The sequence below is a fragment of the Manis pentadactyla genome, chromosome 12 (genome assembly GCF_030020395.1).
Source record: "Manis pentadactyla isolate mManPen7 chromosome 12, mManPen7.hap1, whole genome shotgun sequence".
Taxonomy (NCBI): Eukaryota; Metazoa; Chordata; class Mammalia; order Pholidota; family Manidae; genus Manis; species Manis pentadactyla.
This window is the reverse complement of record NC_080030.1, coordinates 13,264,030-13,284,986: the sequence shown is the minus strand read 5'-3', so window position 1 is coordinate 13,284,986 and position 20,957 is coordinate 13,264,030. Positions and strand designations below refer to the sequence as shown.

Here is a 20,957-nt window from a genome sequence, read left to right as displayed (position 1 = left end):
CTGGACAAAATGCAACAAAACAAAACAAAGGCAACCACCTGAAGGGTCAGGAAGTGAACTAAAGCCGGAAGATTTTGGAGAATTGAAAGTTGGCAGAAAAAATAGTGTAAGTTTGAGTTTTTGCATTTTGACAGCTATAATCTGAGAGTATCAGGAGGCTAAGACCCCAGTAGAAAAATCACCATCTTTCTGGCCTAAAGACAAAGGATGGTGGCCCGGGACAACTGCAGCCATGGGAAGGGGATCGGGGATCCAGAAAGGAGAGGCAGAGAACCGGAGCCCCAAATTCCAGGATAAGCTCAGCCCAAGTCAAGGGCTGATGAGTCAGCTGTATGGTGCATGGTGGGTAGACAGAGAGAAGCCTAGCTACAGACCCTGGTGTGAAACTGCAGGCAAGGGAGAGTGCGTGTGCAGTGAATCTCACCAAGGTGACCGCCTGCTCAAACAAAACCATCCACACTCTTTGGAGGGATGCAACAGAATCCAGTCTCCAAAACAGAGCACTCAAAATGCATAGGACACATTTCTAGATTATATAACATACCAGGAACCAGAAAAATACAGCCAACTCTCAAGAGAAAAGACAACTGGTGGGGCCAAACCCAGGGCAATGCAGATGAGGAGAATATTAAAGCAGCAATAACTGTGCTCAGTGAGATAAAGGAAAATATACCCAAGATAAATACAAAGGCAGGCAATTTTAATAGAGAAACAGAAACTCAGAAACTGTACAAAATGAACAAAAGTTCTAAAACTGAAAAGTATATTATCTAGAATAGAAACTTCATTAAACAACAGATGATAGAGAAAAAAGTGAAGTTGAAGATAGACAAGTAGAAATTACTCCATCTGAAAAGGAGAAAATAAGAATGAAAAAAAAATAGCCTCAGGGACTTATGGGGACATTAGCAAAAGGTTTAACATAGGTATAACCATAATCCCACAAATAGAGGAGAGAAAGAATAGGGTAGAAAAAGAAAATATTCTTGAAATACTGGCTGAAAACTTAACAAATTGGGTGAAAGACATAGTTTATAGATTTAAGAACCTCAGCAAATCCCAAACAGCATAAATAGAAAGAAAACCATATCCAGATACTTCACAGTAAAACTACTGAGAAGCAAAGATATAGAGAAGCTCGTAAAGCAGCCAGAGAAAAACAAACTATGTATGAAGAACGACTGCGGAAAGACTGAAGACTTCTTATTCAGGACAATGGAAGCCAGAAGGCAGTGGAACAACACATTAAATGTGCCAGAAAGAATAGTACTACTAGATAAAGCATAAATAGCCTGCAAGAATGACAACAAATGTCACTATAAGAGGTGCCAAAGGAAGTTAGTTCTTCAGGATGAAGGAAAATGATAATGAAGGAAAAACCAGATCTTGAGAAAGGAATGAAGAGCTTTAGAAATGGTAAATATTTGGGTAAAAATTACAGGCTACTTTTTTCCTCTTTAAAATTCCTTTAAAATACATACAGTGGATTAGAGCAAAATTGATAAAGACTGTCTTATGGGGTTTGTAATATATTTAGATGTATTACCGTCACAGGATAGCAATAACGTAAGAAATTCTGCTGGCTGGGGTGGAAGGTGGATAAATGGACCTACATGGTTGGTCGTTTTCTACATTTTACATTAAGTGATGTAATATTAACTCCAAGTAGCCTATGAAAAGAGCGTACATGGTAATCCCTAAAAAATAATAAAAAGACATATAGTTAAAAGTGACCAATAGATACTAGAAAATGGAATCCTAGGAAATGGTCAAATAATCCAAAGAAGGCAGAAAAAGAACAGAGAATAGAACACAGGGGGATAAAAAGCAAGCAAATAATAAAATAGTAGACTTAAATCCAACCATATCGATAACTGCACTAAATGTTAATGGACTAGACACTCCATTTAGAAGGCAGAGATTTCCAGATGGGATAGAAATGCAAGCCCCACCTACATGCTTGATACAAAAGTTCCTTCATATGTAAGGATCTATATAGGCTGAAAGTAAATGGATAAAAAAAGATAGAGCATGAAAAAAGGAAGCATAGAGGATGAAGTCGTTATTTTAATGTCATAAAAAAGATTTCAAGACAAAGAATAAAGAAACCTTCTATAATGATGAAAAAAGGTCACTGCATCAGGATGATATGACAATCATAAATGTGTAGGCACAGACAGAGCTTCAAAATACAAGAAGTAAAACTTGACAGAATTAAGGGAATACAGGCAATTCTGCAATCAGGGGAGAAGACAAACATTCTTTTCTCAGGGAATGGCAGAGCTAAAACTCAAATAACAAATAAAAGCAGTAAAGATAAAGATGATCTATACTAACGATACTGTTATCCACCTTTTCCTAAATGGCATCTGTAAACCAGGACACTGCAGACAGACATTCTTCTCCACTCTGTGTGGTACGTGCAGCTACACAGACCATAAAATGAGTCTCAATAAGTGTAAAAGGTCTGCAAAAATGTGTAAAACGCTCTTTAATAACAGACTTTACTTAAAACCAATATTATGAGATATGTAGAGGGGAAAAAACAATGTACTTTAAGTAAGCCATGGTTCAACAGGGAAATCACAAGAGAAACTGAAAAATATCTCAAACGTAAGTATGGCTACCATCCAAAAGACAAACAACAACAAATGTTGGCAAGGTTGTGGAGAAAGGGGAACCCTCCTACACTGCTGGTGGGAATGTAAATTAGTTCAACCATTATGGAAAGCAGTATGGAGGTTCCTCAAAATGCTCAAAATAGACTTACCATTTGACCCAGGAATTCCACTTCTAGGAATTTACCCTAAGGATGCAGCACTCCAGTTTGAAAAAGACAGATGCACCGCTATGTTTATCGCAGCACTATTTACAATAGCCAAGAAATGGAAGCAACCTAAGTGTCCATCAGTAGATGAATGGATAAAGAAGATGTGGTACATATACACAATGGAATACTACTCAGCCATAAGAAGAAAACAAATCCTACCATTTGCAACAACATGGATGGAGCTAGAGGGTATTATGCTCAGTGAAATAAGCCAGGGGGAGAAAGACAAGTATCAAATGATTTCACTCATCTGTGGAGTATAAGAACAAAGGAAAAACTGAAGGAACAAAACAGCAGCAGAATCACAGAACCCAAGAAGGGACTAACAGTTACCAAAGGGAAAGGGATTGGGGAGAATGGGAGGGTAGGGAGGGATAAGGGCGGGGAAGAATGTGGGGGGTGGGGGGAAAGGGGAGGGCTGTGCAATGAGAGATGCCCTCTCAAAAAAATATATATATATATATCTCAAATGCAATGACAGTGAAGATACAACATGTCAAAATATGTGGAATGCAGCTGAGCAGTGCTTAGAGGGAAATGTGCAGTTTTAAACATTTATATTGGGAAAGATGCTCTACAAATGACCTAAGGTTGGATCTTCAGATGTCAGAAAAAGAAGAATAAAGTAACCAAAATAAGTAGGAGGAAGGAAATAATAAAGAGCAGAAATCAGTGAAACAGAAAACAAGAAAGAAAATTCACACGGCCAAAAGTTGACTCATGGAAGAGTCAACAAAATTGATAAATGCAGAGTTGAGAACAGACAGCTAAAACTGGAAGGAAAGGGGGTCCTACAACAGGTCTCACAGACAGAAACATCACAAAGTGATCCCTGACTTCCAGGACCTCTGGGTGCAGGGTTGCAGACCAGCAGGAGAAGCCAGGGAGTATGTCAGATGGTAACAGAGATGTAACCCAGGACATGAAGGGAAGCTATAAATTGCCCTCACTTAGACAAGAAAACTCCCTATTCAATCACAAAGCCACTTTTTTGCCTTTTAAATCCTAGTTGACATCAACTCAATCCAGTTTGCTGGCCCTAACACTGTATAAAGCGCATGGTTCACACCACACTGGGGAGAGCAGGGGGCCCATAAGTGCACAGTAAGTGCTGCCAGACTGCAGGTCTGGATGTCCTCCTGCCATGACTGGGACCCACTGGGGCAGTCTGACCCCAGTGTCACCATCAGTGCTGCATGCTGGGAAGACGGCCAGCGGTCATATGGAGGCTGGGGTGGTCCATGGGAACATGTAGCTTTGTTATCTGTTGGGAGATGGAGCAGCAGTGGACGCAGGTGACAGAGCACAGAATCCAGCCTGTGAGCATGAGCTGAAGTCATGGGGCACAGACACGGACAGAGGAATGACAGCTGTTTAGTAGACAACCCCCCTGACTTTGGCTTGCTGGGCTGCTGAATGTGACACCCTGCTTCACAGGGTGAGTGTCAGAGGGACCTGCACAACTGGTCACCTGTGTCCCAGTAAGGAGACTAGGCCACGGCCCAGCTCCTGGACAGTCACCTGGCCTCACACAGCACACGTGGCCCATGCCTGCATTCGTCAGGCTTGGCAAGCAGCTCAATGATGGAGCCCCTAACCCAGATAAGGAAGGGCTGCCTCCATACCCACAAAGTGGGCATGCAGGTGGTGCTTGCACCTTGCTGGGATCACTCACCTTGGGGGGTAAAGAAGGGTTTTTTGTGAATGGGTCTGAGGTAAATGGGTCGTTCTTTGTCTGTTTCTTAAAGAAGTCGTCGGGTACGGAGCCGCGGAACGGGTCACTTTCTTTGAAAGGATCCCCTCCGAACGGATCTAGGTGTTTTGAAAGGTGAAGAAAAAAATGCCCATCAACATGTTATGCTGAGTGGAAGAACCCAGATGCAAGAGAACACACAGCTGGCCAGTGCTGTTTATGTGGAATTCTAGGAAGAGCAAACACCACAGTGGCAGAGCGCTGGTCAGGGGCCCCCAGGCCTGGGGCTTGTGCAGTAGGGAGTTGTAGGGGGCACAAGGGAACCTTTGAGGATGATGGAAATGTTCTCTATCTTACGTGACTATGTGTTTGTCAAACTCATCTAATTTAAAGACATAAAGGTGGTAAATTTTGTTTTAACTTATACCTCTCAATAAAGCTGATTTTAAAAATAACAAAAATAAAGTGGGTAAATCCATAGAGACAGAAAGGTCAGTGGCTGTCAGGGGCTTGCGAAAGGGAACGGGGAGTGACTGTTCACGGGGACACAGTCTCCTTGGGGTGACAGGAATGTTCTGGAACTAGACACACATAATGGTTGCACAGCATCATGAATGTACTAAAAGCTCCCAATTGTTCGCTTTACAATGGTTGACTAAGTTATGCGAATTTCGCCTGAGTAAAAAAACAAAGAAAAATTTAAATAAAGGAAAAGTAAACAGGCAGTGATCCCAACAGGCAGTGATCCCATCACAGGCACGGTATGTTCATTCCCCTCAAACGTGGGGTGTGGGCACAGCAACTGCAGCCAGGAAGATGCCATCACCAGGAGGGACTGCAACGGTGAGATGTCGTGCGAGGCACTGGCCATCCTCCAGGATGCCCTGCTGCCAGCCCTGGCGTGTGCAGACCCAAGTACCGCATGTGTCAGTGCTCCCTGGGGCCTGACGCCACCACAGGAACACAGGTGGGCCTGAGTGACCTGAGCTGCAGCGGGTGTGTCTGAACAATGGCGTGGCCACTGGCACTCCTTTCCAGCTGTGAGAGTGGCAAGGAGGGGCGCCAGGCGGTGAAGTGGAGGGACGACGTCACGACTGGGTGGCTCCAGACACTGACCTACCCCTGCCCTGCTACCACACTGTGGGATACGTTGGGGAGAGGCTGTTTTCCCATTTCCCTCAACTGGAGCTAGAAATGCAATGTTGAAGGCCAGGCCACATAACGGTTAACAGAGGCTTTTACCTGTTGAACTTGCCTGTTGTTCTGCAAACGGGTCATTCTGGAACGGGTCACCTGGATCAGAGGAGAGAGGCAAGTTTAGCTTTGTGTTAGAAATGACCTTGGCATATCCACATTAGCAGGACAGGGACATCCCCTAGCAGAGGTGGTTTTCCTTAGCGAGGACATTTAAGATGAAATGTAAGGTAATAGCCACCCAACATGGGCCAGAGTTGGGGGTAATGCATGAGCCAGAATTCGTACTTCTCCTTCTATGCTGGGCCTCACTCTTAAGTCTCGTTTCCCACCCTTGCCCCAGGACCCACGGCCCGCCCGGTCCTCAGTCCCCAGCCGCACCCAGCAGAACTCCCAGGGCTGCTGAGTCGCGGCTCAGACCTGAGGTGCTCCAACCCCAACGCTGCAACGGGAAGGGCTCTCCCCCTGCCCTATCCCTGCCTTGGCATTCTTCTCAGACATGTGCAGACAGTCTTCCTGGAAATACCGTTTTGCTCTGAGCAAATGGAGAAATGTAGGAAATCTGGTTTCCAGAATTAATTTTGTTCTTGACCCTTGCATGGCCCTGGAAGACTCACCACATGAAGACTAGATTTTCGTAGGCATCTGTCATTTTCTGGGTAGTTTCATAATCGTTATTACATCTGGTTATCTTACCAACCCTGTGAGGTGGGCGAGGAAGAACTTACCACCCGTGGGGTGGATGGGAAGTGAATCATGCAGAATAAATAGCTGCCCCTGAACACGGGCACTGCTGCAAGCCCGGAGCTCTCCCTGCCCCATCCCCAAGGCCTCAGCTCTGTGGTTAGCTGGCTGAGGGGGAAAATGCAAGTGGCCCTTGAGGCTCTAAGAATGCCTTCTCTCCTCCATTTCGGAGGGAGGTAGCTCCTAATTATTCTAGTCACTGGTCAACACCAACTGGCACAAACCTAACAGCCTTACAATAACAAAGCAGGTGCCAGCAAGATACCTTTGAAGGGATCGGCTCCTTTAAATGGGTCAGATTTGAAGGGGTCTTCAGCCTGGAAAGGATCCGGATGCAATTCTTGGGCATTGTTGCTAAATAACAAGGCTTTATTTTTGAAAGGATCGTCCTAAAATTGTGTGAAGAGACAGGACAGGGATTTTATTATTTCATATGTACAGCAAAGCACAAAATTCCATACCTGACATGCATATTTCCCCACCAAGTGGTGTGACCCTAAAGAGAATGATTAAAAAAATATTACCAAAGGAATCTAGACTTGAGTTAGTGGTAACGTGTGGACACTGCTTCATCAGCTGTGACAAGTGTTACCATCCATCCACCACATCAGTGATTGGGGAAGGTGGGTGTGCTCTAGACAGGCCCTGTCTGTACCTCTGCAATATTTCTTTAAGTTTCACACTCTTCTAAAATCAGTTTATTTAAAAATCACTGAGGTAAAGCAACCACATGTCCACTGATGGATGAATGGCTAAACAAAATGTGGTCCATCCATGTAACAGTACTACGCCAGCCTTAAAAAGGAAGGAGATTCTCACACATGCAACAACACGGATGAACTTCGAGAACATTGCACTGAGTGACCCAATAAGCCGGGCACCTGTATCACCCCATTTGCAGGAGGTCCCTAGAAGAGCCAGGTCCACAGAGGCAGGAAGTAGGTGGGGGCACCGGGGGCTGGGGCTCGGGAAGGGGCAATTAGTGCTTCGTAGGTGTAAGATATTTCTAGAGCTTAGCTACACAATGTGAGTATTAGCATTACTGACTGGACACTGAAAAACAGTTAAGATGGTTAATTTTATGTTACAAGCATGTTACCTTAATTAAATTTTTAAAAAGCCAGTAAGAGAAAAGTAGTATTTTTCAAATTTTAAAGAGAAAATGTGACAAGCCACTCAGAAATGGCAGCTTGGGCCTCATTCCAAGGTGTGACCACCCTCGACCATATTTTTCTCAGAGAGTGTGTACCTGTGCAGGCATTTTTTAAAAACACCATTTCCACACCAAAAAACACGCTATTTACACCCTGGGAGGAAATGGGTGCTTGCGCAGTTGGAACTACTAGAGCATGTCCAACACTTTGCATTTTTTTTTAAATACTTATTTCTAGAAACAAACGTGTTTAAACCAGAGGAAAAAGATAACTGCTTTTGAAGAGCACATTTTTGTAGTAAAAAGTGGCCTGAATTGGTGTGTGTGTTTGCAATATACATAGGAACAACGCACTTGATTTAGAAACACAGGGTGTATTTTGATTAAAAAAGATACACCCTCAGTGAAAACATGCAAGTTTCACTGGGATATTAAAAAGCACAACATCCTCGTTGAATCTGGCAAATGTGTCAGCATCTGCAGGGCTGGCAAACACCCATTATTCCAACCAACCAAAATAATTAAAGAACTGGGAGCTTCCGTCAAAATAAACAGGTTTCGAGGCAATGACATCAAAGCTGCCAAAGGAAGATTGTGGACAAGGCTCCTACCACCCTGAGCCAGATGACTTTGGGCGCTGGGACGGGTCTCGGCGGGGCTGGCCTAACAGGAAGCCACGGGCTTCAGGAGGACAACCGACGCCCTGCCTGCTGATGATCACAGGACACCTCTTACCTGGGGAGGAATATCTGCAGCCTCCAACCTCAGGGCTTCCTGAGGCGGTGAAACCAGGCTGGGTTCTTAGGCAGGTAAGTAGATGTCTGCAAGCAGTGCGCAGCTCTGGGGGGCCATCTTGGTGCTAATGAGGGCGAGAGCCCGCACCCAGTGAGCATCTGAGGAGTTCCTGGACACACAGGGTGGAGGTGCCCGGACCTACGGGAGCCCGGAGGCCAGGGTGGGGCACACACCTCCCGCCCTGCACCACTCGGGAGGAACGTTATCTGTTCCAGAAGAACCGAGAGTTGATGCCCTGGACAAAGAAGCAAGTTAAGAGTAACAGCTCAGCCTCAAAATAGATGTGTCTATTTTGTTTTTAATGAGAGTTGATTTACAAGTTAGGTGTTTTGTTTTTATTGGTTTTCCTTTTTCCAATGTTTTCAGACGCCACTTGGAAGACTGCCAAGTGGTCAGCAGCAGAGGGTGATTCTGGGAACTCTGGCCGCAAGACCCTCACCTGAAAGTCGGGTCTGCCATTTGTCTCAGGAGCAATTTCTTGCCTGAGGCAGCAATCACTCGGCTGCCTTCAGAGGGGAAGCTTGAGAAGACCCCAGCGGCACTCACGTGGCTGGAGTAGCTACCAGTGGTTTTGATTCCATTTCAGATTTGGAGCAGAAAACTAGATCTCTCCTGCCACAGAGACGCCATCAACTCCACCATCCACTGACCACCCACCAGTGAGAACCAAGCCATCTGCCAGCTCGGAGATGCCAGCGCACACACCGGCCTTGAGGGGATGTCCTGTCCCTCACAGAGGAAAAGAACCCTGAGCGGCAAGCGCAGTGACTGGTTGTGAACTCTTCACGGCTTAGGAAGTAGACACGACAACAATGAGCAGACACCATGGAGTTTCTGCAACATTCCTTCCCTTTCATGGGGGTAGGGCAGTGGGGTGCTGGTGAGCCTGCTCTCCGCAACAAAGCCCTCTCTGGTGGCTTCTGCCAAGGCCCACGATGTACATATTCCCTCTGTGGCTGACTTCAAGTCACCCAGTGACGGCCAAACAACAAGCTTACAACATTTGTATCTAACAGTTTGGCTCTAGAGAGTCCAGGGGCTGCTGGGGGCTGGATGACACCCCAGTCTTTCATGTGCGTTCTCGGCGAGGCTGCAGTCTGGGATGACTTACTGACTTCTCTCTACCAAACAGGTTGTTTGGGTGCTGTCTGCACAGACAAGAGGCCAGTGTTCTCATCAGCGGATGAGAGACAAGAAATGCAGCTTTAAGATCTGTGTTTCTTGGACAGAGTCACAGTTGTGAGCTTAACACTAAGCTTAGTAACTTTAGTGGCACTGCCTAGATTTAGGAAGTTCTAGATGCAGCTCTCATTTACACTATTACAATTCTAGATGCAGCTCTTGGAACAGTCTTGAAATGTTCAGGTGTAAACAGAAAGCCCTCTTCAAAGTATTTATTAAGAAATGGACACAAACCCATAAATGCTTTAAAAACAGTATTTGTACAAGATAAATAGGTTTTCTTTCAGACACTGGTCAAGAACTTCTATGTAACATATCTGACGTCAACATGCCAAGATGAATTAACTATCATGTAAACTGTTGACCCACTTACAAGATGAATAAAGACTGATTTTTAAAATCTGGAGGTGCAGGGGAGTCACTGGCCATTTGCAAACTGCCACTTCACCGCCAACTTTTTATCCAAGGAAACTGATCTTATTAAAACCTGTAAAGGAGCTTAAGAGTGAGCTGTTCATGAACGAGGATGGAAAGAGGCAAGCGAGAAGGAGACAGCCAGCAAAAGAGTACTGATGCCAGGTAGGAAAAGTAAGAGCCAGGCTGGGAAGCCCCAGGGCACAGACCAAGAAAACTGGGCAGCCAAACGGGCAGTTCTGCCTCATGGGGTTCGTGAAGAATGGATTCTTAGTCCAGACGTAGCCGGTCAAGCAGGTACGGACCCCAAAGCAGATGTGGAGTCCAGCCAGGAGGCAGCAATGGCCAGAGGTAGGAGACAAATGGGGACACTCAACAGTGTCTTCTAAGCAGTTTGGGTAAGGAGATGTGTGCCTCCAATAAACCCTTAGGACTAACTACTTGGCTGCTGACTAAAGGAACATGTCAAGAAACGAACATAAAGAGCAGAGCCTCCCATTTGGAGGGAGGGAGGTGGGGGAAAGTGAGAGAGGGATGAGGGCTGTATTATTACAAGGAGGAGAAGGAATCTATGAAGCACACAGGGCCAGGAGCAGTAGAGGCCCTGGAATAGATGTGGGGTGAGTGGTTAAAGGCTTTGGGGGCCAAGCACAACAATGCCATTGAGAACAACCACGTCCCATCAGCTCTCAGCGAGACTAAACTGGAGAAGGCACAAGCTGGGGTTCACCACTGCAAGAGCAGATGCTGGTGGGGACAGGGCACACAACAACAGGAGAAAAAAGTCACACTTGCTACATGTGGGCAGCTGGAGGTCAAAGGCCCCACGGGCCTAGATCAGGGACCCCAGGGCCATGAGGTTTCAACTGAAGTCCTAGGGTTTTAAATGTAACCCCAGTCTCAGGAGAGAGGCCAATTTGTAGGTGAAATGGAAATTACCCAGGAGGGCTGATGTCATTTTTCTTGACCTTTATCGATACACTTGATTTTCAAGGTGGAAACACAGACACACATTCCCTTGGCCCCCCAATTAAGTAGGATGTGGGGTTGTACAATGTGTGAGAGATTGATCCAATTTTGGTTAAGTGTGGAAGCCATCCAAATTTGGGGGACTGGACCACAGAGAAGGGGGGTCTCTAAAAACTGGTTTTACAAAGGGTCTGGGCCTGTCCTTGGCTTTATCCTCGATGCCAAGAGGAGTGTGCAGCCTCAGACACTGGGCAGTGGGGCCAGCAGGACACCCAGAGCGGCAGCAAAAGCAAGAAGACCTGCTCGTGGACAGAACCAGGCTGCCAGGTGCCGGACCTGGGGGGCAGGGCATTCTCTGACCGCAGCGTGGAACCTAGTCCTGGGACTGGAATACGTTTATTCGACCTTTACCATGGCTCCAAAACTGCCCCTCTCTGTCAGGGAGACGCCCTCGCTCAGGCCGGTCACGTTGGTCAGGCCGGTGCTGGGGGCCCCGTCGAGTGCCTCGGCATACGGCTCCAGGGCCCTGGGGGCATCCTGGTGGCTTTCATGCAGCTGGCAAAGCTTGCTTCTTGCCTACACAACAGAGACATCGACGACATCAAATAGGGGTTAGGGGAAAAGTGTCAGGCAAGACTTTTTCTCCTTACATCCAACCCCAACAATGCACACAGCGACTGAATTACGCATCTACAGAGCAGATGATCCGTTACCATGTTTATAAGAGAAACCGCTTGTCAGCCAGGACAAGGCCCTTCTGCTCCATGAGGCCCCTCTGCATCCCTGAGGCCCAAGGTCAGACAAATGTTTGTCAGTTCTCAAAAAATGAAATCGGACAAAATACAGATTCACAATCGGTTTAAAGAGATACTTGACAGTCATCTTCTTTTCTGGGGTTTTTACGACCTCTTTGCTCCCCCGTCCTGGAGAAGGCAGGAGAGCCGGGGGCAGGGAGATGATCTGTGAGTTCAGACAGGCCCAGGCATGCATCTTAACGGTCTCATCCACACTGCAGCGAGACCTCAGGCTGGGGACCTGACCTCTGCGTTCTCTCTTCTCCACAACAGAGCACTGGAAGGGACGGGCACAGTGTCCCCTGCAGTGTCTGGCAGGAAGGGCATTCATAAAGGCAGCTGTCATTACCATCACCATCATCGTGATTAGTACTAAAAGAACATTTATGTCTTGGTGTCTATCTCCGTTCTATAAATGCTAAGGGCTGGGAGGGGAAAGAGTTAAGATAATCCTGCAGAAGTTACAACTTTCGGCATTAAATGCTGTACATGTTTGAGATCACCTTTTGTCTGTAAAATGGCAAAAACAGCAGAGCTGGACTCAGTTCAGAAAGGAAGCACTACTGGCCGTGTTGGAGTTCTGAGGGCAAACATCAGCCCGGCTCGGCAGATGGGACCCCAGGGGCTAAGAAGGAGGCCTCCACACCAGAGCAGGACGGGGAGGGAGGCCATGCTCATCACCGGGCAGGGGCCTCTTCAGTGTGTTGATTTCCATACTGCATGGGGACAGAGAGGCTCTGGAACACGCCCTGGACTCTGTCCCCTTGCCTGAGTGAGGACCAGCCTGGCGAGGCATTTCCTGGACCCACGGCTCTTCCCAGAGGAGCCACTAACTTAGTGTCCTGCCTCGCCCCCACCCATCCTGGTGAAGGACATGTGCTCAGGCGGGGAAGGGGAAGGTCGGTGTGGCAAAGCAAACTGCCGCCTGGGCACGGTCGATGTGAACTTGGGGGCTCTTGGCACTTGACCTCCAGGCGAGTACAACAGTTTCTAAAAAGGGAGTCGGACTTGAGTGAGAAGGGTGAGAGCAAAGGGAACAGCAGCCTCTGCACAGACCAGCCGTCACGGACGTGACAGGTCATAGCAGGAAGTCTGCTTGGTGCGAGACCCCAGGGGACCCATCCCCAGGGAGGTACCTGGTTGATCTCGTCTTGTGTTGACTTCAGGGACTTGATGATGGTCTCCAGCTGGACTCTGCCAGCCTGGATGCTCTGCTCCAGCTGAGTCTCTTCCTGCTGCAGTCGGTTCAGCTCAGATTTAGCCCGGTTCAGGTCATCTTCCTGTGACTTGAGGTCAGATTCCTGAGACTGGATCTGGGTCTTCAACGAGGAAATCTGAAATGAGATGAAACAGAACTCCAAGAAGGAATTCAGAGGTCACGCTCTTGGAGTGAGCTGACCCAGGGAGGTGGATGCCAACCCAAAGGCTGGGTGCTGGGCTTCCTCCTGGGGCCCTCTCCCCATGTCCAAACCTAAGACACAAACAGCAGAGCAAACATGTAACCCATGTGACTGACAGAAGGCCGTTTTGGGGTAAGGTGGATTGCAACCTGGGACAAGCACAGGGAGTCTGTCTGGCCCTGTACGAGGTCTCAGAGGCATACGTAAGAGTTTCACTATCTGCTGAGGCTGCAGCCTCTCTGGTTTGTAACAAGAAGCAAAGATGCCAGAGGGGGGCATAGGGCCATGCTAGACACCACATGCTGTGGGGACTGAAGCCATTCAATCATACAACTTGGGTGAAACTAAGGTCAGGCCTCAAATGCTCCGATGCTTCCCTGAATGCTATGTCTAGTACTGCATTAAACCACAGGGCGTCTCAGCCTTGTGCTTCCAGGTCACCGTGAGCTCCAAGGAGCCCAAAGGAAGTGAGGAACTCACCATCTGTGTCTCATCCTGACACTTCTGCCTGACATCACTCAGCATGTCACGGAGCTTGGCCTTCTGCTGGTCCATTTCATCGAGGCGGTCTTGGGCATCCTGCTTCTGAGCTTCTAGCTCCTGCAAACTGTTTGTTTCCCGGTCTAAATCGTTTTGTAATTCCTGGGGAAGGGTTGCACGAATTTACTGGAGACTGATGAAAATGGAGCGCATCCAAGACAGCAGGGTCACAGCCTGGGCTGGAGCCCCTGGGACATCCTCCCAGACAGCTCCCTGCCCCCCGAGGCTATACTCTTGGGCTATGCATACCCACTGCAAATGAGTGCATCTCAGCTCAGTGGCTGCAGTTCAATCTCCTACCAAGTCCCTCAGCAAACATTTACCAATGGCCTGAGAGTGGCCAGGCTCCGGGAAGGGGGGCTGGGCTCCCTTTGAGGAAAACCCCTCTGTGTGGCTGCTCTCCAGTGTGGTCAGGGCTTGGGAGGAAAGAGGTGTCACCTGAACACCAGTGCACTGGGATAAACGGTACCACATAGCATGGGTGCTGCTGGTCAGAGCTGGGGGGGAGGGAGGGGGCACAGGGAGATTGGACTAATACTGTGTGGCAGAGAGGACCCCCACAGAAGTGCCCCTTAGGACGGACCAAGAGAACACGCAGGCAGCAGCAGGTACAGAGCTCGGCAGCAGGGGCCCGGGGGTGGGGCCCAAGACGGGGAGAGGAGTGTCACGTCCAGTGAGAGCAAAGGGGGGCCGGGCGAGGGAGGTGGAGGACGTGTTCCCGAAGCCCCATGGCACTGCCAGGGAAGAGAGTGGGTGTGGTGGTTCCCCACTGCCAGGGCTCCCCGAGTCCACAGTGCCCATCGAGAGGGCCTGGGCAGGCGTCCTGGGACCGGACCCTCCCACTTTGAGGAAAAGCCTCCTGAAGGAATAGGGCGCCTGTGAAAACACGCAGAGCCCATGACTGCAGCTCCGCAAACAACGCGAATTCCCACCAGGCGGCTGACAGCTTTGAGTCCAGTCACCCTGAGGGGTGCTGTGCCTCACACTGCTTTTATAATGTCAAGCAAACAAGGCACGTGGCAGAATACACATGTGCACTGCATGGCATTCATGCAGGCAGGAAGGGGAGAACATGGCAGGGATGTCTCCGCCTAAACACGCACACGATATTTCTGGAAGGCCTCATGGGAGCCAATCGCCTGCACTTCTTGAGGTACAAAGGGGAGGGTGGGAGACCTCTTGCATTTTGATTTTCAACCAGGCAGATGTCTTACTGAATGTCTTATAACTAAAGCTGAAATAATGGATGGGCAGGGCCAGGGGAGAGCAAAGCCTGAGGGACCAACAGAGGGAGCAGGGACGGCAGAGAGGAGCCCTGGGCCCGGGGGAGGTGGCGGCCGGAGGAATCAAAGGAAGGAGCGATCTGGGATGGCAGGGGAGGTGAGGCTGGTCCCCGGGGCTGGCTGGGGCTCTGCAGCGGAAAATCCAAAGCAGGCACAGGGTATCCCACTCTGGCTTTGAGGACAAAAATGTCACAGCTCTCAGAGCTACTGTGGGGAGCTGAGTTCCCTGCTGCCCAGTCTCCCTATCCCAACCTTTAGAGGGGTGGATCTCAAGTCTGACATGTTTGGGGCACACAACACAGAACACTTGAAAGGGGATTGGTGGTGGAGAATTCCGGACGTGGGGGTCTGCTGCACGTGAGGGAAGGACAGGCGGGGGCGGGGGAGGTAAAGGGAAGGGAAGGGTTGGTGTGGGGCCCTGGGACACCTGGTGGCAACTGCCTGGGACACCAGGGAATCTGGGCCTCATTCTGTGATGGAGAGAGAGGCATTGAAGAGCCCCCACAGGGACAGGCCCACCAGCTCGTGGTCAGAAAGGGCCCAGGGAAGTGTCTGAGCAGAGAGAACCAGGACAGCCCAGACTGCGCGCCTCCCGCCTGAACCTGAGCCACTTCTGTGCAGGTTCCAACACTCTGGGGCCAAGGTCTATAAGGCAAGGCAAGGGATCCCCAACAGCCACAACAATCATGAAAAAGAACAAAAAGTTGGAGGACTCATAATTTTTGACATCAAAACATACTATTACAGAGCTGTAGCTGTCCAGACGGTGCAGGACCGGCATAAGGAGAAAATACACAGAACTCTTACAACTCAGCTATGAAAAGACAAATAACTCACTTTAAGAATGGACAAAGAACCTGTACTGACTTTTCTTGAAAGAAGATACACAAATGGCCTATAAGCAAGATGCTCAACATCATTAGGGAAAACAATAGGGGCAAAGAGTTACCACTCCACACCCACACCTGCTAAGAAGGCTACAGTAAAAAATGGGAAATAACAAGTGCTGACAAGGATGTGGGAAAATTGGAACCTTTATGCATTACAGGCAAGAATGTAAAACAGTGCAGCCACTTTGGAAACAGTCCAGTGGTTCCTTAAAAGGAACAAAGAGTCATATGACCCAGTAATTTCATTTTTAGATATATACCCCAGAAATTGTATTCTCACACAAAAGCTTGCATGTTAAGTGTCCACAGGGGCATTATTTGCAACAGCTAAAATTACAAAAACACAAATATCCATTAACCAATGAAAAGATGAATAAAATGTGGCCCATCCATCCAGTGGAATGTTACTCAGCCATAAAAAGTAACAAAGCCCTGACACACAGTACCACAGAAATAACCTGGAAAATGACACACTGAGTGAAAGCAGCCAGACACAAAAGGCCACATGTATGATTCCATTAAAATGGAACGTTCAGAACAGGCACATCCAGAGATGGAAAGCAGATCAGTCCTTGCCTGGGGCTGGGGGAGGAGGAGGCGAAACAGTGAATGGTGACGGGCTTTCTTTTTGGAGTAAAAAATGTTCTAAAGAAAATTACAGACCAATATCCCTGGTGAACATACATGCAAAAATACTCAACAAAATATTAGCAAACCGAATTCAAAACTACATCAAGAGGATCATACACCATGATCAAGTGGGATTCATCTCAGGGATCCAAGGATGGTACAACATTCGAAAATCCATCAACATCATCCACCACATCAACAAAAAGAAGGACAAAAACCACAATATCATCTCCATAGATGCTGAAAAAGCATTCGACAAAATTCAACATCCATTCATGATAAAAACTCTCAATAAAATGGGTATAGAGGGCAAGTACCTTAACATAATAAAGGCCATATATGACAAGCCCACAGCCAACATCATACTTAACAATGAGAAGCTGAAAGCTTTTCCTCTAAGATCGGGAACAAGACAGGGATGCCCACTCTCCCCACTGTTATTCAACATAGTACTGGAGGTCCCAGCCACGGCAATCAGACAAAACAAAGAAATACAAGGCATCCAGATTGGTAAAAAAGAAGTCAAAATGTCACTATTTGCAGATGATATGATATTGTACATGAAAAACCCTAAAGACTCCACTCCAAAACTACTAGAACTAATATCTGAATTCAGCAAAGTTGCAGGATACAAAATTAATACACAGAAATCTGTTGCTTTCCTATAAACTAACGATGAACTAGCAGAAAGAGAAATCAGGAAAACAATTCCATTCACAATTGCATCAAAAAGAATAAAATACCTAGGAATAAACCTAACCAAGGAAGTGAAAGACTTATACCCTGAAAACTACAAGACACTCTTAAGAGATATTAAAGAGAACACTAACAAATGGAAACTCATCCCATGCTCTTGGCTAGGAAGAATTAATACTGTCAAAATGGCAATCCTGCCTAAAGGAATCTACAGATTCCAACAGAATTCTTCAATGAACTGGAACAAATAGTTCTAAAATCATATGGAACCACAAAAGCCCACGAATAGCCAAAGCAATCCTGAGAAGGATGAATAAAGCTGGGGGGATTTTGCTTCTCAACTTCAAGCTCTACTACAAAGCCACAGTAATTAAGACAATTTGGTACTGGCACAAGAACAGACCCACAGACCAGTGGAACAGAATAGAGACTCCAGATATTAACCCAAACATATATGGTCAATTAATATATGATAAAGGAGCCATGGACATACAATGGGGAAATGACAGCCTCTTCAACAGTTGGTGTTGGCAAAACTGGACAGCTACATGTAAGACAATGAAACTGGATCACTGTCTAACCCCATACACAAAAGTAAATTCGAAATGGATCAAAGACCTGAGTAAGTCATGGAACCATAAAACTCTTAGAAAAAAACATAGGCAAAAATCTCTTGGACATTAACATGAGCAACTTCATGAACATATCTCCTCAGGCAAGGGAAACAAAAGCAAAAATGAACAAGTGGGACTATATCAAGCTGAAAAGCTTCTATACAGCAAAGGACACCATCAACAGAACAAAAGGCATCCTACAATATGGGAGAATATATTCATAAATGACAGATCCGATAAAGGGTTGACATCCAAAATATATAAAGAGCTCACGCACCTCAACAAACAAAAAGCAAATAATCCAATTAAAAAATGGGCAGAGGAGCTGAACAGACACTTTTCCAAAGAAATTCAGATGGCCAACAGACACATGAAAAGATGCTTCACATTGCTAGTCATCAGAGAAATGCAAATTAAAACCACAATGAGATATCACCCCACACCAGTTAGGATGGCTACCATCCAAAAGACAAACAACATCAAATGTTGGCAAGGTTTTGGAGAAAGGGGAACCCTCCTACACTGCTGGTGGGAATGTAAATTAGTTCAACCATTGTGGAAAGCAGTACAGAGGTTCCCCAAAAAACTAAAAATAGAAATACCATTTGACCCAGGAATTCCACTTCAGGAATTTACCCTAAGAATGCAGCAGCCCAGTTTGAAAAAGACATATGCACCCCTATGTTTAAGGCAGCACTATTTACAATAGCCAAGAAATGGGAGCAACCTAAGTGTCCATCAGTAGATGAATGGATAAAGAAGATGTGGTACATACACACAACGGAATATTATTCAGCCATAAGAAGAAAACAAATCCTATCATTTGCAACAACATAGATGGAGCTAGAGGGAATTATGCTCAGTGAAATAAGCCAGGTGGAGAAAGACAAGTACCAACATTTGCAACAACATAGATGGAGCTAGAGGGTATTATGCTCAGTGAAATAAGCCAAGCAGAGACAGACAAGTATCAGATGATTTCACTCATCTGTGGAGTATAAGAACAAAGAAAAAAACTGAAGGAACAAAACAGCAGCAGACTCACAGAACCTAAGAATGGACTAATAGTTACCAAAGGGAAAGAGACTGGGGAGGATGGGTGGGAAGGAAGGGATAAGGGTAGGGGGGGAGAAAGGGGGCATTATAATTCGCATGTATCATGTGGGGGGGGCACGGGGAGGGCTGTACAGCACGAAGAGGACAGGTAGTGATTCTACAGCATCTTACTACGCTGATGGACAGTGACTGCAATGGGGTATGTGGGGGGGACTTGGTGATGGGGGAGTCTAGTAAACATAATGTTCCTCGTGTAACTGTAGATTAATGATACCAAAGAAAAAATTAACATACAGCAAGATTTTGATACAGTAAAAAAATTATAATAATCCTCAAGACAGATGAGGTTCCTAATAACAACAACAAAAAAAAAGTGACAGGATGACAAATGTTCAAAGAACTATAGTCACTTCACCTGCAAAGTGGTCTTGTAATTGAAGCAGCTCTGGACAGAAAGCACTTAATGTTAGAGGCAGGCCAGTCCTTGCCTCCCAATCCAGAACATTCCAGATCATCTCAGGCCCAACCCTTATTGCCAAGGTGCTCAGAGGGTGAGAAGCCAGGAAAGAAGGATCTGCATGTACACAGCATGAACCAATAAGCGTCCTGAAGCAGGGTGGGCACCCACCCTCCCCAGCATGTGGCCCAGGAAGAACCAGTTGCTGTGGAAGATGCTGCTCTAGGCTTCATGCAAAGAGCAGCCTGTGCAAAGATCCTTGCTGGCACCCCAGCGGGGAGATGAGGCCAAGAGGCTGGGCCACCTGTTCAGGTCACCCAGGGGAATGTGGTGGAGCTGGCATCTGACTGCTGAGCAGTGCTCCCTCCCCTCTCCAAGCCCGGAGCCCTCAGAGCTGCCAAGCAGAGAAGGCCAGTCCCAGAGGCCTGACTCGGCGTGCTCCCATGGGTCCGCGGCTACCCGGAGGCTGCTTGCAGCGGCAGTGCCTCCTTTATCCACTCGGACCTGAGACATCGTGGGGACCTCGGTGGCTCCCAGCCACAGCTGCAAGGGTGTAACTCCCCAGCACTGACCCTGCTGCTCCTGGTACAGCCTCCCTCTGCTCAGATGATGGAGGAGGGCAGGGACGGCCCCTGGTGAGCCCTGAGCACACGTCAGACCAGAGCCACAACCCTGGAAAGTGGAACGCTCATTACCAATGTCAAACGAGGCCTAGAAATGTGAACTGACTTGCCTGAGGTCACATAGCTGCCAAGGAGAGCTGGGTTTGAGCCCAGGAAGGTAGATTCCTCACCCCGACTGATGTTCCCCAGTCTTTGCAGTCACTACTACCCACTAGGAGGCACTCTAAGAAGCAGGGCTGCCCTGAGGACAGGTTAGAGGCCACTGTCTGAACCTCAAAAATTCATGCTGAAAGAAGTCAAGACACAAACGATCTTGTGGTGTGTGTGCGACCCCATGTATATGAAACGTCCAGAAGAGGCACATCCAGAGACAGAAAGCAGATCCGTGGCTGCCAGGGGCTGGGGAGGACAAGGAATGGGGTATGAGGGCTGATGGAGAGGGGGTTTCTTTTTGGGGTGATGGGATTTCTAGAACTAGACAGGTAATGGTTAAGCAACATGATGAATATGCTAAAAACCACTGGACTGTACACTTTAAGATAGTATGAATTTTACAATACATAAGCTATGTATCTCAATTATATAAAATAAACAATCCTGTTCCTACTTTATAGACAACTTTAAAAACCTCACGTGGAAGCCCCCAAAAATACAAAGCCCCTCTCCTGCCCCCATCCGCTACACTGGCCAATGGGAGCTCCCTGCTCTGCTCTTGGTATGAGCACTGTGCTTACCTGGACCTCACTGGTTTTCTGTCTGAGCGCCTCTTCCTTCTCTCTAATATCCTGTTCCAGTGAGTACTTCTCTCTGCATGTTAAAGAAGAGGTCAGGAGCGCCCAGAGAGTGAATAAGCAGACTCACCATGGGGCACTCTCTCCACCTGACTCTGGATCCTGCTCTGTCCATCCCCATAGGAGTCCACACTGGCGAAGCCCTCTCAATGGGGAAAGAAGCCCAGAACAACCCCGGGGCCCTCCCTCCTCTGCCTGTGGTCCTGACT

At 47.4% G+C, this 20,957-nt stretch overlaps 1 protein-coding gene across 12 annotated transcripts in view; it reads right to left on the bottom strand.

The window, feature by feature from the left end:
• EPS15L1 (epidermal growth factor receptor pathway substrate 15 like 1) overlaps positions 1 to 20,957 on the bottom strand; it is an 89,191-nt gene that overhangs the window by 26,417 nt on the left and 41,817 nt on the right. For all 12 annotated transcript variants that reach the window (XR_005022802.2, XR_005022801.2, XR_008992859.1 and 9 more), the window contains 7 exons: positions 20,692 to 20,764; positions 13,649 to 13,810; positions 12,905 to 13,102; positions 11,386 to 11,550; positions 6,727 to 6,850; positions 5,766 to 5,816; positions 4,506 to 4,642 (listed from right to left, as the gene is read on the bottom strand). Coding sequence is in view for 9 of the 12 variants with exons in the window: in XM_036876064.2 (XP_036731959.2) it covers positions 4,506 to 4,642; positions 5,766 to 5,816; positions 6,727 to 6,850; positions 11,386 to 11,550; positions 12,905 to 13,102; positions 13,649 to 13,810; positions 20,692 to 20,764 (910 nt within the window). In the remaining 3 variants the exon portion in view is untranslated. The remainder of the gene's footprint in view (positions 1 to 4,505; positions 4,643 to 5,765; positions 5,817 to 6,726; positions 6,851 to 11,385; positions 11,551 to 12,904; positions 13,103 to 13,648; positions 13,811 to 20,691; positions 20,765 to 20,957) is intronic.